Source organism: Bos mutus, chromosome 4 (assembly GCF_027580195.1).
Source record: "Bos mutus isolate GX-2022 chromosome 4, NWIPB_WYAK_1.1, whole genome shotgun sequence".
Taxonomy (NCBI): domain Eukaryota; kingdom Metazoa; phylum Chordata; class Mammalia; order Artiodactyla; family Bovidae; genus Bos; species Bos mutus.
Window position 1 is genome coordinate 69912078 of NC_091620.1, and position 18133 is coordinate 69930210.

At 43.3% G+C, this 18133-nt stretch overlaps 1 protein-coding gene across 1 annotated transcript in view; it reads left to right on the forward strand.

Moving 5' to 3' along the window:
- LAMB4 (laminin subunit beta 4) overlaps nt 1-18133 on the forward strand; it is a 119639-nt gene that overhangs the window by 26511 nt on the left and 74995 nt on the right. The window contains 3 exon segments of the mRNA XM_070369606.1: nt 3076-3211; nt 5744-5823; nt 6730-6880. Coding sequence (XP_070225707.1) covers nt 3076-3211; nt 5744-5823; nt 6730-6880 — 367 coding nt within the window.

Here is an 18133-nt window from a genome sequence, read left to right on the forward strand (position 1 = left end):
ATACAAAATCTCTCGCAAATTTTAGTGAATTAGTGGAGATTTTAGGTGGTTTGCTCAGTTTATCACCAAGAACCAGCAGGGGGCGCTCACATTTTCACTGCTGGAGCAAAGGCAGGATACGGCTAAGTCGGCTAAGTCACTTCAATCGTGTCCGACTCTGCGACCCCATGGACAGCAGCCCACCAGGCTCCCCCATCCCTGGGATTCTCCAGGCAAGAACACTGGAGTGGGTTGCCATTTCCTTCTCCAATGCATGAAAGTGAAAAGTGAAAGGTAAGTCGCTCAGTCGTGTCCGACTCTCAGCGACCCCATGGACTGCAGCCTACCCAAGCTCCACCGCCATGGGATTTTCCAGGCAAACGCAGGGATAGCTGCCAAGAAATTTAATGCCTTTATGAAACCTTTAAATTAAAAAAGAAAAATCCTCTACCAGGATTCTGTTCTACAAATTTGTTAAATTACATTATGCATTTTTGCATAGATTGATGACTTCTTAGGCAATTTTCAATTGGGGGGAAAAAGAAGCAAGGAAGGAGTCATGGGAAAATAGAAATAACTGCAGAGTTTTTGAGGGCCAAATAGGAAGCCTCTTGGCTCTGCTGCTGCTGCTAAGTCACTTCAGTCGTGTCCGACTCTGTGTGACCCCATAGACGGCAGCCCACCAGGCTCCCCCTTCCCTGGGATTCTCCAGGCAAGAACACTGGAGTGGGTTGCCATTTCCTTCTCCAATGGATGAAAGTGAAAAGTGAAAGGTAAGTCGCTCAGTCGTGTCCGACTCTCAGCGACCCCATGAACTGCAGCCTACCAGGCCCCTCAGTCCATGGGATTTTCCAGGCAAGAGTACTGGAGTGGGGTGCCATCGCCTTCTCCGCCCTTGGCTCTAGGATCACAGAAATTTAAGGCTGCCTGGGGTCTCAGAGAGCTGCTGATTCCTCAGAGAGTCTGGGTTAATTATTTCCCTTTAATCACGGTGTCATGCTCTGCGTTATACCCATATAAGGAACTGTGGATTATTTGCATGTTTAGAAAGCAGCATGATGAATCATTCTATTTTTTAAATGCTCTTCTTTATGGATTTGATGTAAAATTTAATTTCAGGGTAAATATATAGGTAAGCCAATTTCCCAGTATACCTCTCAGTACTCCAGGCATTTACACTGGTTCACTGACTAACATTATGCCCTCCAAGAAATGGGCCAAAACTGGGTTTTGTTTTGATTTTTCTTTTGTCAAAGATTTAGTTACATATAATTCACATGCCATACAATTCACTTTTTAAAGTATACAATTCAGTGATTTGTAGTATATTCAGAGTGTGTAACCATCACTACAATCAATTTTAGAACATTTTCATTACCTTAAAGAAACCCCATACTCTTATTTCTGGTTATATATCCTCAAAATTGAAAGCAGCATCTTAAAGATGATTTGCATGTCCATGTTAATAGAAGTACTATTCACAACAGTCAAAAGGTGGGAGCAACCCAGGCATCCACTGATGAATGAATGGATAAACAAAATGTGGTATGTATGCATGATGGAATATTATTCAGCCTTAAAAAGAAGGGAAATCCTGATCCATCCTACAACATGGATGAACCTTGAAAGCATTTTGTTAAGTGAAATCCATAGAAACAGAACATAGACTGGTGGTTGCCAAGGGCTTGGGAGAGGGAGGAGGGATAGAGAGATGGTATTTAATGATATGATACAGAGTTTCGGTTTTGCAAGATGAAGAGTTCTGGAGACTGGTTGAGCAACAGTGTTAGTGTACGTAACATTATTGAACTATATGCGAAAATGGTGAAGATGGTAAAGTTTATGTTACAGGTATTTTACTATAAAGAAGAAAAGAAACACTCTAGCTACCACCTCCCATCCCACCAGCCCTAGTCAAGCACTGATCCACTTTATGTTTCTATGTTGTTTGGTCACTGAGTCGTGTCTGACTCTTTGTGACCTCATGGACTGTAGCATGCCAGTCTCCTCTGTCCTCCAGTATTTCCCAGAGTTTGCTCAAATTTACATCCATTGAGTCAGTGATGCTTCTGTTTCTATAGATTTGCCTATTGTGGACATTTCATAAAGGGAATCATATAATGTGTGGTGTTTTGTGTCGGGCTTTTCTTGCTTACCACGGTGTTTTCAAGGTTTATCCATGTTGTAGCAACTTCATATCCTTTTATTGCTAAATAATATTCCATCGTTTGGATACACCACTATTTACCCACTCATCAGTTGAAGGACATTTGGGCTATTTTCAAGCACATTAGCTTTTCCTGTAGCAGATTCAGCAGGGAAAACACCTATCTTGCTCTGGTTGCACAATTTTTTAGCCTTCACAACATAAACAGAACAAAACAATACCTATGAGTGCAAGAGAAAGAGACAGAGAATAAAAAAGAAAAAAAGTAAAGAGGCCCTAAAAAAGAGGAGAGAAAGGATTATAATAGATGGCATCTGCCAGAGAGGGAGCCATTAATAATAACCACGATGCTTAGAAACCCTTGCCCCTAGTTACTTGATCCAGCCAGCATCACTTAGGAGAATTGTGCCCCACTCCCCAACATGCATGACCTCTTGTCTCCTCCTAATTGGCACCCAGTAGAACCACAGGATGGAGAAGGCAAGGCACCCCACTCCAGTACTCTTGCCTGGAAAATCCCATGGATGGAGGAGCCTGGTGGGCTGCAGTCCATGGGGTCACAAAGAGTCAGACACGACTGAGCGACTTCACTTTCACTTTTCACTTTCACACATTGGAGAAGGCGATGGCAACCCACTCCAGTGTTCTTGCCTGGAGAATCCCAGGGATTGGGAAGCCTGGTGGGCTGCTGTCTCTGGGGTTGCACAGAGTCGGACACAACTAAAGTGACTTAGCAGCAGCAGCAGAACCACATGAGGGCTCTGAGAGTGTCTGGCATTGGCTTTCCTGGGGAAAGTTGAATGAAGTGCAATAGTGGTGCGGCCAGGCAGACAGTGAACTTGGCAGGGCAGGCTGCTCAGGGTTCTCGTGGCCATGTTTTGCTCAGTGTAAGCTAATAAGGTTTACCAATGTGAAGAAGTCAAAATGAGAATAACTATGTATGATGTGCTTTCGGCCTGCGACTGTCACCCCCTTGGGAGTCTGCCACTCTTGACCTGTGATGTGGATACAGGCCAGTGCTTGTGTCAGTCGTTTGCTACCGGACTACACTGTGAAGAATGCACTGTATGTATTTGCCTCTGATTCCCCTTTTAGGGGGGCTTCTCTGGTGGCTCAGACGGTAAAAGAATCTGCCTGCAACACAGGAGGCCTGGGTTTGATCCCTGGTTTGGGACGATCCCCTGGAGGAGGGCATGGCAATCTAGTCCAGTAATCTTGCCTGGAGAATCCCCAGGGACAGAGGAGCCTGTCGGGGTTACAAAGAGTCAGATGCAACTGAGCACAAAATCCCCCGCTTTAGGGAGTGATGTGGTCTTCTACTGCCATTGCCTAGAAGAGACTTGGTCTTGTTGATCACTTTCCTTGCCCTGTTGTATTTCAATATTCCTGTGGTAAAAGTATTTATGCTGCAGAAGTCAGCAAACACTGGAAATCAGCCCCTATCTTTCTGCAGAAAGCTAGTTGTTAAACATTTACCAGCATAACATTTACCCAATGGATCTGAATCCACCCAGACAATAGTTTTTATCTATTCTTCTCCTGAAAGTGCAAGCAATAGAGTGTAAGAGCATTTATTTGCTGCCGCCCCCCCCCCCCCACCACCCCTTGTTAAGGCCACCAGATCATGGAGCCTTTTAATATACAGTCAGTTTCCCACCCCTACCACTCCTTGCCCAAAATTATTTTTGGATGAGCTCATTAAAAAAAAAAAAAAAACAAGTTTAAATGTATTGTAGATTCCTGTGGGAAATAAACCCTTGGATTTTTCGCAGACTCTACTACACACATGAGCACGTGTGTCTCAAATTAGCAAAATAAAACATGTTCCCGCCATAAGAAATGTGTCATGCATTTAGAGAGTTAAAAATCCAGCTCTTTCCTTTGTCCTCCAAACTTGGCAGCCCACCGTGACATTTTAGAAAGAAAAAACAAAAACTTAACCTAATAAAAGAACAGTGACCTTGATGTGTCTGAAGAAATGTAGCTGATAAATAAGAAACATATGTCTGTTACAACATAGTTTGTGCTAATATTGTAAGTCGCTTTACTGAAAACACATGGGGATGAGGCAGAGGAGGAGGGAAAAGACAGAAAGGAGAAAATATGAAAAGGGAACTCTACCACAGGACAGGTAATCTAGAAGTTTCTTGTTGGAAGGTGAGCTGGGCCAAGTTCCATGACCATGAACGGGCAACACAAAATAGTGTAGAGCTAGTGAACAGGTCAACAGAGACACCGCATCAGATCGTTCCAGACAAACCTTAGACTCGGGCTGACTTTTTTTCTTAGCTAGTTAACTGCCATTGTTCTTGCAAAAAGAAACTAACTGAGCGGGGGCCACTATTGGGGAATCTTGTCCATCATGGCTGAGCCAAGGCCTCTGCTTGGTACCCCGTGCAGATCCATCGATGGTGCACCGGGGGCCAGCATTACAGCATATGCTGCCTCGTGGGGGTTCTCACAACCCCAGCCTGAGTAAAGCAGCTCAGTTCACATTGCTTTTGCCGAAACTGAAGTTTGGTTTGTGGAAAAAAGATTTCAAAAGCCCTTAGCTGTGTTACATAACAAATTGTGCCAACTTTTAATGTTTAAAATAAATCTGAGTAAAACTGGGCATAAAATTGTACCAAGATAACAACAAAAAATATGGGTACTTAACAAACCCATTTCAAATGAGAATTCCATCCCAACCTAGATCTTAATTTCACCTGAGCTTGTTAAATAGGTATTTGAGCAGGGGAGTCTTTTTCTGAGTTTTTTATAGTAAACGTCAGAATTGAGAGGTAGTTGTTTGTATCTCACCAGCTGTTTATATCGAATAAAGGTCAAGATGTTGCAATGATGAGAAAAGTCTTGAAGAAGAGAGTTGGATCTCTCACATGGGGAGAGTTTGTTATGCCAAAACAATTATTTATAAGTAAGTGATTCTACTGAACGGTGATAATTCATACAAGATCTCACTATCAGCTGAATAATTTTTTTTTTTTTAACTCACAAACATTGCTGTAGTGTGGAAGTAAAAATCCCTAGGGGTTTTATAGTCAGGGACTCCATTGGTTTTATGCAAACAGTTGCAAGTAGGCTAGTTGAAGAATTTCTCCTGACTGGCCTTAAACAACCCAGCTTGAAGCTAAAATTTGTGCTATCAGAAGAACAGTGAGATTTCTATTGCATTTCTTTTTTTTTTTTTTTTAATTGGAGTATAGTTTATTTACGATGTTGTATTTTAGGTATACAGCAAAGTGATTCAGTTATACCTGTATCTGTTCTTTTTCAGATTCTTTTCTCATTTAGATTTTCACAGAATATTGAATAGACTTCCCTGTGCTATGTAGTAGGTCCTTAGTGATTATCCGTTGCAATTTCATTCGAAGCAATACATAGACAACCTACCTACCCTCTTCATGAGAATAAGAGATGTTTACTTTTAGAAGATCATTATCAAGGGTGTAGGCAAGCAAGCTGCTGTGTGATTGTTCGGGCCCTGTGGCTGTTTACTGTTGACAATTGACTTGTAGTGCTTTTAATATTAATGCCATACTTCAGAGAAGCAGGTATCTTCACAACTGGACTCACCTGAGCATTTTCTGTTTGTAGGCTGGATACTGGGGACTAGAAAATCACCTCCATGGATGTTCTCCCTGCGACTGTGATGTTGGAGGTGCTTATTCCAACAAGTAAGTCAGTAAAATGAGTGAGTTTTGTGGCAGTATTCCTCAGCCCCATTTCCATAAAATAAGCAAAAGCACACTTATTAGGACATGCTGACAGTTGGAAGTGAAGTCATTCCACGGCAGGCAAAGGGCGTTGAAAAGCAGCAATCTTGAGACATTAAAGATAGCCCACTTGATTTCTTTCACTTCAGGTATTTCTGAGGCTGAGAAAACAGTTCTGTTACTTGGGAATCCCGAGGTGGTGGGAAATATCACTGCTCATGTATGACCTGACCTACCTGAAACACCAGCGTTTTGTCAGCGTGTTAAGAGAGGTCCAGCATTCTCCTTTGGCAGTTTTTAGAGGAGAAGCAGAGAGCCACTGAGGTGTGGCTCAGAGCCACTGTGGTGACCAGGGTTTCATGGATCTGGGTTGGTTTGTCAAGATCAGACCTGTAGAGCTGAGAGAATGAGCTTATGGTTACCATAAGGAGAGAATGGCTAGGGGAGGGATAGATGGAAAGTTTGGGATTGACATGAACATACTGCTGTATTTAAAATGGATAACAAGCAAGAATCTAGTGTATAGCACAGGGAACTATATTCAATATTATGTAATAACCTAAATGGGAAAAGAATTTGAAAAAGAATAGATACATGTGTATGTATAGCTGAATCATTTTGCTGTATACTTGAAACTAGAACAACATTGTTAATCAACTATACTCCAATATAAAATAAAAAGTCAATAAAGACACCAGACCTGTAGATCCCATTGCCTCTCCACATCTTCCCCAGGATGACTGGCTGATGGACTCAAAGAATGGACTCAAATCCAGAGGGCACTTACCCCAGCACCCCTAAGCCCTTATCTTACACTTGCCCCCCACCTCCACTTTTATTTCACGAGGTGGGTTTGTTTCCCCACAGGTGCTCACCCAAGAACGGGCAGTGTGACTGTCGCCCCCACGTCACAGATCGCAGCTGCACTGAGCCAGCGCCTGGCTATTTCTTTGCTCCTTTGAATTTCTACCTCTACGAGGTGGAGGAAGCCACACCGCTTCAGGGCCTGGCACCTTTGGTTCGTATTTCACTGACTCTCCTTACAGACTTCATCTGGTGGAGTGTAGGTAAATACATAAAGCACACCCTTGAGATTGTGGGTAAGGTACCCAGAAGAGAGTGGTTTTGCCCACAAACACGGAGCAGAGTTGATTCTATTACGGAACTGCAGATTCTATAAAGTCTTAAGGGCAGAGTTTGCATTCTATTTTATTTTTATAGCCCCATTCCAACACAGAGGCTGGCACAGAAGTGTGAATTGGATTAAGTTGTGATGACACAAACTTGACTCTTGCTCCTTCAAGGTACCCGTCAGATAGGGAACGTTTATTGAGCGTTCCCTGATGACACTATAAACCGTGAGAGGGAAGGGAGGCTGTGTATTATTCCATCACCACTGTGGCTCTAGTGCAGAGCACTGTGATTGGTGCGTAACAGAAAGCCGTGAATCTCTGCTACTGAATGAATGAATCTGGTACCAAACCAAGTGTAAGATGTGCTCACCAACCTCCTGAAGCTGATCTTTGATTAGCAGTCCTCAGTCCTGGTTGTAGGGGTGTGTGATTGAAAATGCCCCTTGGTCCCATTCATTACAAGTCACAGTCCTGTGGGGCATGCTCCCTAAAAATATTTATCTCAAAGTCTTATGAGGGGGGCAAACACAAGCATCCGAACCCAAAAGAGAAAAGTTAAGTTAGACTCTGATAGCACTCACATGCCTGTGACTCCAGCCACAGGCAGGAATCTGACACAGGAAAAGGCAATGTGAGGTGAATGACTTTAAGGGGAGAAGGCATATGAAAGTTGACTCTAGAGGCAGGGTTGGATGGAAAACTGGGAACTCATCCCAAGTTCCAGTGACTAAGTCATTTCCTGAGATCTCTTCCTAATCTGGACACGACTGGTGGGAGGGATGAAGATACTCCTGAAGAGGCTTGGAATTTGCTCTCTTCCTGACTAAAATTGGGGCAGGAAGAGAAGGCTTGCACTGTCCTGACCTCGATTCAGCACTGCGGTGGGTAGAGTCAAGATACAACAATCCCATGTCTGGATTCTTCTTCATGGTTTTTAGTGTTGCAGGTTTATGAGGGTAACTGAAAAAAAAAAAAAAAAAACTTGGGAAGAGAATATTGATATTTAGGCTCGAACTATCATGAAATAATAGAAAAAAATATACCTAATGATGTTGGTCCCTGGTTCCCGGCTCAGAGCTCCTAAAACCTTTGAGTTTTTCTATGGGATAAGAGCACCAGGAGCATCCTTTGTCCTAATGTTTGGTCTTTGACCCTGGCTGCTGACACAGAACTACTAAATCCTTTTGGACTTTCCTGGGTGAGAGGAACGTCGTTTGTCCTGATGAGGTAACTCTGGATGGCTTCAGGTCAGTGGTTGGTCACCAGAATTAGACACTTGAAACTTTCAGCCCCACACCCCGTCCTCCAGGAAGGGAAGAGGTGAGGGAGATTGAGGTAACGATCCATCATGTCTGTGGGCTGAAGCCTCCATACAATTCTCGCAAGTACTGGGTTCAGAGAACATTCAGGTCAGTGGCCACATCGATGTGCTGGGGGTGGTACAGCCCAGCTCCAAGGAGACAGAAGCTCCTGTGTCTGGGTCTCTTCCAGTCCTTACCCTATGTACATGTTCATCTGACTGTTCATCTATATCCTTTCATCATATCCTTTATTATAAAAAAAAAAAAAACAGTAAGCATAAATAAGCGATTCTGTGAGCTCTGTGAGTCATTCTAGAAAATGATCAAACCCAGGGAAAGTGTCACGAGAACCCCAGTTTACAGCCAGGTGCATAATGCTGAGACCCAGGCTGATTGGCATAGAAAGGGATTAGTTAAGGTCTATGCCCTCCAGAAGTTTTTCACCATAGCTAATTCTTTTCATAAATAGCTCAAGATGGGGACAGTGCCGTAAAACAAGAAGAGTCCATAAGTGCTTCAGGATTTTAGAGCCATGACTGAATCTTTATGAGTGGACTTAACACATAGGTAGAATCATCTGGACTGAGACTTGAAACTAATTAAGTGTTTCCATTGGTGGACTTGGAGAAAAGACAATCCAGCCAGAAAAGTTCCAAGTAATAACTCAGAGGAGAAACAATGCAGGTGTATTCACAGGTAGAACAGAAAGTTTACATAGAGAAGTACTGGAAGATAAAATTAGATTTTCCTACTAAAGAGGCTGGGCTTCCCTGGCGGCTCAGTAGTGAAGAGTCTGCCTTCAATGCAGAAGACTCGAGTTTGATCCCTGGGTCGGGATGATCCCCTGGAAAAGGAATGACCACCCACTCCAGTATTCTTGACTGGAAAATCCCACGGACAGAGAAGCCTGGTGCACTATAGTCCATGGTGTTGCAAGAGTCAAACACAACTTAGCAGCTAAACCACCACCATTAAAGAGGCTAAATTTTGAATCTCTCTGAGCAAAGGAATGACATGATGAAGACTGTCCTCTGTGTCCTCATAGACACCATCCAGCGGGAGTAAAGCCTGGTTTGGAGCAGCACTATCTGCAGTAGTACAGACAGGGATGGAGAAGGGGCCAGGTTCAGGGAGAAGAAAGAGGATGGAAAATGGAGACATACAGGGACATGAATCCAAAACCCATCTTACAAGTAGTTGTTTTAATACTCAAATTGGAGAGCTAAGAAGAATGACAATTAACTTTCTTGGTAGGTCTTCAAAAAGATATCTATATATTTACATCTATCCATCCATCCATATCTACCTACCTGTCTATCTAATCTGTCTTAGTCTGTGCGGGGTGCTAAAAGTACCATAGACCAGATGGCTTATAAACAACATGAACTTATTTCTCACAGTTCTGAAGGCTGGGAAGTCCAAGGTCAGGGTACCTACCGATTCAATGTCTGAGACCCTCTTCCTGGTTCTTAGATGGCTGTCTTTTCACCAAGTCCTCACATAACAAGGGATTTCTCTCAGGCGTCTTTTATAAGGGCACTAATCCCATTCATGAGGACTCTGCCTTCATGACCTAATCACCTCCCAGAACTCCTCCTCTTAAGACCATCACAATGGGGATTGGATTTCACATAGGAATTTAGCAGGGGGACACAAGCATTCAGTCTATGGCAACATCCTTGCTACTCAAAATATGGTGGGCAGATCAACAGTAGTGGCATCATCTGTGGATTCATTAGACTTGGAGACTCTCGGCACCCATCTAGACCTACTGAATCCAGTCTGCGTGTTAGCAAGATCCCCATGTGATTTGTACACAGTTTGGGAAGCACCTGACTTGTTTTCTTATAGAAATTAAACATGGCCACAAAAGTTAATATTGATTGAATTTAACATAGTATGGCATTTATTATCAGATCAGATCAGTCGCTCAGTCGTGTCCGACTCTTTGCGACCCCATGAATCGCAGCACGCCAGGCCTCCCTGTCCATCACCAACTCCCGGAGTTCACTAAGACTCACGTCCATCGAGTCAGTGATGCCATCCAGCCATCTTATCCTCTGTTGTCCCCTTCTCCTCCTGCCCCCAATCCCTCCCAGCATCAGGGTCTTTTCCAATGAATCAACTCTTCGCATGAGGTGGCCAAAGTACTGGAGTTTCAGCTTTAGCATCATTATAGTATTCCATAATATGCTTTCTGTGTAAAATTAGTAAAATAGTTTATGATTTTGTGTTGTAAGATGAACATAATTAGTGAGGGGAAAAAATGAAGAGGACAAATAAACATAATCCTGGGGGTCCTGTCCAAAGGAGTTGACTGAACAGCCTGGTCAAGAGTCTGAACAGTGACCACTAGAATAGAGGGCTCAGGGCTTCCAACTCACAATGAACAACCAGAGCATCTGTGAAATTAAAAACTTTGTCTGTAAAACTCACAGTGAAACATCCAGCAAACATATAGGGGCTTCCCTGGTGGCTCAGACAGTAAAGAATCTGCCTGCAATGCAGGAGACCCAGGTTCAATCCCTGGCTTGTGAAGATCCCTTGGAGAAGGGAATGACTGCACACTCCAGTATACTTGCCTGGAGAATTCCATGGACAGAGGAGCCTGGCAGGCTACAGTCCATGGAGTCAGAAAGAGTCGGACACAACTGAGTGATTAATACACAGGGTACAGTGAAAACTTGGAAATGAACAATTGGAGATTCTAACAATTGGAGATTCTAATTCACACATTCAGTTATGTAGACAACTGAATGACTAGGAGATAATATAAAAGTGAGTCCCACAAAACCCAGGATTTTAAGGAAACTGCAGTTGTATGGATGCAATTCTGCTGTTTTAGTTTAGTTGGTGGAATTTTGCTGTCCTGATATAATCTCTTATGGAAACATTTAAAGCCAAATTTTACAGACCATGAGAACTAAGAGAAATTGATCTGGAGGTGTCAAAATTACAACATCTAATAAATCTTTGAATTGGTATATCATGCATATTGTTAATGTTCAAAACACCATAAAACCTAATAGCAAAGAACAAATGTTTTCCCAGTTTAGAATTACACTAGTATAATAGCCCTTGAAAAGAAAACTCAACACATAGCCTTATAACCACCTAAAATTTCACATGTTCACAGAGAAACAAAAAATTTTAAGCTGCCTCCATGACTTCCTCCCCAGGCTATTAAGTGAGAATCATGATTCCCTTTTGGAGAAGGAAATGGCAACCCACTCCAGTGTTCTTGCCTGGAGAATCCCAGGGATGGGGAAGCCTGATGGGCTGCCGTCTCTGGGGTCGCACAGAGTCGGACACGACTAAAGCGACTTAGCAGCAGCAGCAGCAGCATGATTCCCTTTTAAATTATGGTAGAATCTGAAACTCTTCAACTATGGTAAAATTGAAACTGTTGTTCGTTACTTAAACTACCATTTCTTTTCTTTTTAACAGCTTTTCTTTTAGCAACAGCTTTGCCTACATGTGGTGTGTATTTCCAGCAACAAGGAGATGATTTCATAATTGACAAAGGAAATATAATACTGAGAAAAAATCAGCAAAGCATACAAGCAGATGAACAGAATGAGGTAAACCATTTCTTCAGGGTCATTGTCTATTCTGCTAGAAGCAAATAATCTGGGTAATGCGCTTAGAACCATGCCTGGCTCATGTAAGTGCTCAAGAATAGAGTGCTCTAAGCTCTTATTATCCTCAAGAATAGAGTGAAGGAAAGGAAGAAGCACACTCAAAGTAACTAGAGCCTTTGGGGAAAACCTCATTAGCTTTATTTCTCTACAGAGTGAAAACTTTGGGAAAGTAAGATTCTGGAGAGTTGAAGAGTCAGACTGTGCGTTCATATCTTCTTGTCTTTTTAAAAAGGAGAGGTACAGTGCTGAGAAATGGCTGTCTTCCTGGTTGAAGACAAAGGACATGTTGGTGACCCTGAGGATGATGTGTGACTATGCTCTTGATTCTGAAATGGCTATAGTTGATCAGTGCTGGTATGAGTGACACGGTAATGCTGCCTCCTCAGGGCCCTGCCTCCAATAGTTTCTGCAGGCTACAGGAGACCAGAAAACCCTGTGGCCAGTCAACTACTATTTAATTGAAGGCAGGATAACTTTAGGTCTATTTGTTCATTCATTTTGCCAGGGTCTTTACTGAGCATTCCTGTGTGTTTGCACGAAGGGACATGTTGGAAAAGCAAAAGAAAGCAGATATTGGCTGTCCTGTTCATACAACCGGCATTTGAAACAGTTCTTTATGCCTAAGAGACTTTCTTGATTGAAAGAATGAAAACAGAAATACCTAGACATAGAAAGCCTGCCCTTGAGATTGTTGTGGAAGAAATGAGGCATGTACACAGACAATGAATGCATTTCAGGGTGGGGTGCGTGAAGAGGTGCACAAAACGTGTTACGAATTTCCCTTAAGGAAAACCACCTCCAGCCGAGAGGGTCAGAGAGGGCTTCATGAGTGGTGGTCCTCCGTTCAGGCCCATGTGCACGCCAAAGCAGTTTTGCTCTTCTACTTGTCTCTGTCCCCATGCCACCTGTCCAGAAAGCCTTCTCTGACTCCAAGCATCTCAAGGTGAAGTCTACCTGAAAAAGAAGGGTTGGGAGTGCTCTTGTTCCCAGTGGCCCAGATCAGTGAACTTCCTGATTTTACTGCACAGAAGTATCACCCAGGGAACTTGTTTCGAATGCAGATGCTAGGGCCTTCCACTTGAGATGCTGAATCGGGGAATCTGACTAGTGTCATGAAACCTGCATATTTTTTCAAGTAACTCCATAGCCACACTGGACTGCTGTACTGGGTAGTGCAGATAAGGAACATTTTCACTGTTGCAGGAAGTTCAATTAGGCAGTGTTGCTCTAGAGCAGTGAGGCTCAATTTGGAACCTGCAGAGACTTTAGGAAAACATAGATACATTTTGTGATCTTCAATTGGATTTAGATATTTGAGATGTTTGGCATATTGATTTTTTTTTAATAAATACTTTTTGGATCATTTGGGGAAAAAAGAAACCTGCGTTTGCCAAGCACCCCTAGTAATATGAGTGATCCCTGGAAGCACTTTGAGAAGCACTGTTGTAAGCAGCCACAGACTCCTCTCCTGACTCTCACCCGAAACAACTACTTCTGTATTATTCACTTGGAAAACTTGTAGTCATCCCTTAAGACCTAATTCAGATTGATCCTTCTGTGACATTCACTACCCTAACATCCGGACATAGTAATTGTTTCCATCTCTAGGGTCCCATAGGTCAGTAATTTTCAAACTGCAGGTCATGCCTATTGGTAAGCAGGTCATGAAATCAATTGACTGGATCAACTTAGTACAATAAAAGACTATAAACCAAGGGCATATTTTTTGGTGCAACTTTTACATAAGTGTGTGTGTGCATATACGTACACCCTAAATCACTGTCTTAGGTTGGGTTCCCTAGAAACAGAGACTGCAACAGAGATCTGAATGCCTGTGCTTTGTTGAAGGAGTGCTCATCAGGAGAAACCTGTCAGGAAGGAGGGCAGGAGGCTGGGGAGGGGAAAGTGAGGCAAGGATGGCATCCAGGGCAGTCTAGCCTTGCGTGCTTCCCTGGGGAAACCCTGAAACACACGTTGCACCACAGAGTTGTCCTCCACTGAGGCCTCAGGGCTGGCCTGTTGTATTCTCATGTCAGGCAGTCATGGCTACAAACTGCCAGGGCAGACCCAGATCACCTCCCAAGTGAGGCAGCCCCCTTCAGCCAAGGGCAGTTCTCAAAAGAAGGGAGCAGTGGTGAGACATAGCAGCTAACAGTCCCAGGAACTGGTGGCAAGATAGAGTGGTCCAATAAAGGGATCCAGGCAGTGCACTAACAGCGTCAATTCCAGCTCACTCCGGGCATGCTCAGACCCATGGGCAGGGCCAGGGCAAAATAGAAATTAAATGCAGAGCCCCCTAATTGAGAAATTAGGGGGACTCCCCTTGTCGTCCCGTAGTTAGGACTCCATCTGTCTACTGCAGGGTGTATGGGTTTGATCCCTGACAGGGAAACTAGGATCCTGAATGATGCACAGCCAAAATAGAAAATAGGGAAAGGGCCCCTTGAAGATAGTAAAATTAAAATTTACTTTCTTCCATAGTCTCTGTCTCTCAACTTGTCAAAATATTTTATATGCTATTTAATGTCATTCTAAGTAAAGAAATATTTAAAAATTTAATTATTAGCATGAATTATACTATTCATCTCCATAGCATGCAATGCCAATTTTAATTGCAAACATAAGAGCACTCAATTCATACACATAATCATTGAAATTACACAATTTTTATTTTGGAGTCATATACGTATATATGTATGTATGTGTATATATAGGAGAAGGAAATGGCAACCCACTCCAGTAATCTTGCCTGGAAAATCCCATGGACAGAGGAGCCTAGCAGGCTACAGTCCTGGAGTCGCAGAGTCAGACACACTTTAGTGACTAAACCATCACCATGCATATATATTTTATTCTTCCTAGAACAATGGGAATGCTGCACAAAACTAACTCAGCTGTTATTTCATGTCTTAATATGTGTTTGACCAACAGTACCTTCAGCTTATTGATGAGTAAGGAGGGACTGAAAGGAAAAGAAACTCTGAATGGCCTATTGTCTTTTTTCCTTCTAGTTATCATTTTCAGCGTAAGTAGTTGGCTGACACAAAGAAGTAACATGAATAATGTGTTTCTTAGAATGTCATTCCCTTCTTTCTGCTTTCAAAGAAATTTCTGGTTGGAACAGAAAAGGCAGCTTCTTGGAGCTGTTGGCACCCCTGCTTACTTAGTCATGGATGTAACACACTAACTTTGTACTACCTCTGAGTCTCCTGAATGCCTAAATGTAGTAGGTCCATTTGAATCCCATGCTCATGGGCATTGTGTGCCCTGCATGCAAACGAGGCAGCAAGGAAGCAGACATACGCTGTGCATATGTCTTCTGTCCTTGTGCATGCTCCATTGTCCCAGGACATTTCACTTAGGAAACAGCTTCTTAAATCTTAATTATTTCAAGATGATAAGAGCAGAGCATTAAACCAAGCATGGGGTCCTTCTAAGCATGGGGTCCCATGCAGCTGCACAGGCTATATGCCCGTGAAGCCGACTCTACCCGCTTGCTTCTTAAGGTCACTCTGTGCAGGAGTGTGACCATCCAGCAGCTTTAAAGTAGTGGAATTCTTTGTCCCTACCCAAGAATTAAGACGTCTAATCCCGTAGAGCCTGGAGTTGCCAGCACAAGAAATTCATGGTCACTGGAAATGACAGTGAATTTGGATACTTCCACTTCATTCCCAAACCTGTGCTTTCTCCCTCCTGGGGACATAGTATCACATAAAGACCATTGGTTTATATACTCCTTAAATAGCCTCTAGAAGAAAACTTCCCTGTCTCATAGCATGTCATTTCCGAGCCAGTGGGGCTGATGGATCTTTTAGGGGCCCCATCCCACCGCTATCTCAAGTTAGCATCTTCTGGATGCCATGGTTTGTGGAGGAACAGTGAATCCCTAAGTCACATGACCACGGATAGACTTTTACTGTAAAGTGGATCCTTTGGGCTGAGGAAGTTGTGTTTTCCCACACTGGTAAAATAGACATTCTGTGAGCCATCAGAGAGTAGGGGTGCTGACCAGGGCCATAGAGTGTCTGATTCTCACCGATGTTATGGGAGACCACACAACATTGCCATAGACCAAAGAATCCTCTTCACTGTCCTTCAAGATAGGGGATCAGTATGATATTTTATAGAACATCTGGTTGGTCCAGATTCTTTTGGACTATGCTGTTACAGCAAGCAAGAGAATTAACAACTTTGGGGCAAGACTAAATATATACAATACACACTACTGCTCATCCCAAGCAAATACAAATTGTTTCTCTTCATTTCAGTAGCTGCATATTATGTACCAGAGTGTACACACTGGTGTTGATACACCCTGGTCATGATATTCCATCCATCATCATATCTGCAAGTGGGGCTGCAATTTGGTTACATTTGTATTAAATTTGTAATGCAGATGTGATAGGGGACCCACCAAGTCTTAAGAGTGGCTCTTTGAGGACACCTCTAATTTGCAGTATTGGTTTTTATTTACTGTCTTGGCTTGGTGTGTGGGATGGGCAATGGAGGGTGGGCATTTCTCAAGCTTTTATTCGACATTTCCTACCTTAAGAGCACTAACCCTACTCATAGAATCAATGAGTAGAATCAATGCCAACTGCTAGACCATAGAATCAATGCCAACTGCTAAGCAGGTACATTCCAACAGTTCAGCTTTCTGTCAGTTCATACTTGATAACTTTCTTAAAAAGATCTTCAATTGATTTTTTAAAAACTTCATGTATTTGTTTTTGGCTGCACTGGGTTTTCATTGCTGCACACAGGCTTTCTCTAGTTGCAGCAAGCAGGGGCTGCTCTCTAGTTGCAGTGCACAGGATTCCCATTGCAGTGGCTTCTCTCGTTGCAGAGCACAGGCTCTAGGTGCATGGGCTTCAGTAGTTGAGGCACATGAGCTTAGTTGCCCCGTGGCACGTGGGATCTTCCCTGACCAGGGATTGAACCTGGGTCCCCTGCATTGGCAGGAAGATTTTTAACCACTGGACCACCAGGGAAGTCCCTTGATCACTTTCGATTATACATATTAAGCAATATTTTGCTGACTGCTCATCTGTCATGCTTCTAGGAACATCATGTTCTACTAATCATCTTCATAGAAAGAAGATTCCCATAGGTCAGGCCACCTTGTCTCCTATTCCAACTTTGCTACGCATTATATTTATACTCATCTTGCTTTTGAGAGTTAAATGTTCCCCAGCCTTTGACAGTCTGTGATTGTGTCCTCTGCACTGCTACTAAGGAGCTCAGATTTGTGATGTTTTGTCCTACCACCCTACAGAGGGTATGCAATCCTCAGCTTCTCAGCGATCCTGGTGGCCCCCTCACCAGTTCATTCCTCACTCTCTTGGTAAGTGGAGCATCGTCAGTAGATGGGTTTTCCAGCCTTGGACTTTATGTCCATTCCAGCACCCGTAGTTCTTTGAGCCTTGTGGCCCATCCTCCCCAGCCTGCTACAGCAGTTCTGGCAGCTCTGCTTCATTACTCGGAACCACAGCTTTTGCCAAGCTTCTAAGAACTACTCCAGCAACATATTAGATTCATCTCACAGGGCTCCAGGGCCCTTGCCAAGTAGCTAAAACCTATATCACCAGTGACCCCAAACAAGCAAGCTCTCCTTACCTGGTTTCATAGTCTGCCCCCTTGGTCTGGCACCCCTCATGATCCATGCCCAGCCATCCTCTCCCAGTTGCTACTGGTTCATGTTAAGCAGGTCTCTAGGAGAGCCAGCACACCATGCTGAAATTTGGCCCTGATTATTAGGCAAGTGCTCAGCGGGGCAGGTGCTGAGGAATATACTTGTTTTCTTTTAAGGCACCTGCATCATTTGAGATTTGTGGATAATCTTCAAATGAAGCAGGGATGGAGGCAGATTGGGGGAGGACTCTTTTCTAATAAGGGCGAGTAGACTACACATATAGTCCAAGAGTGCTCAGGAGAACCTCAGGGTTCATGGTTCTCATGTACAGACACCCCTGACTCCCTGCGAAGGGAAGCTCTGACTTTGGCATAGGTGATTTACCCAGGCTGAGAAGTGAACCCTCCCTGAAGTTCTACAACTTTTTCAATAAAGTATCATGCCTGGTCTTGGATTTTTCCTACCCTCTCACTAAAAGAGATGGGAATCTCTTTATTTTATTTTAGGTTGTGCCGCTCAGCATGTAGGACCTTAGTTCCCCGACCAGAGATCAAACCCACGCCC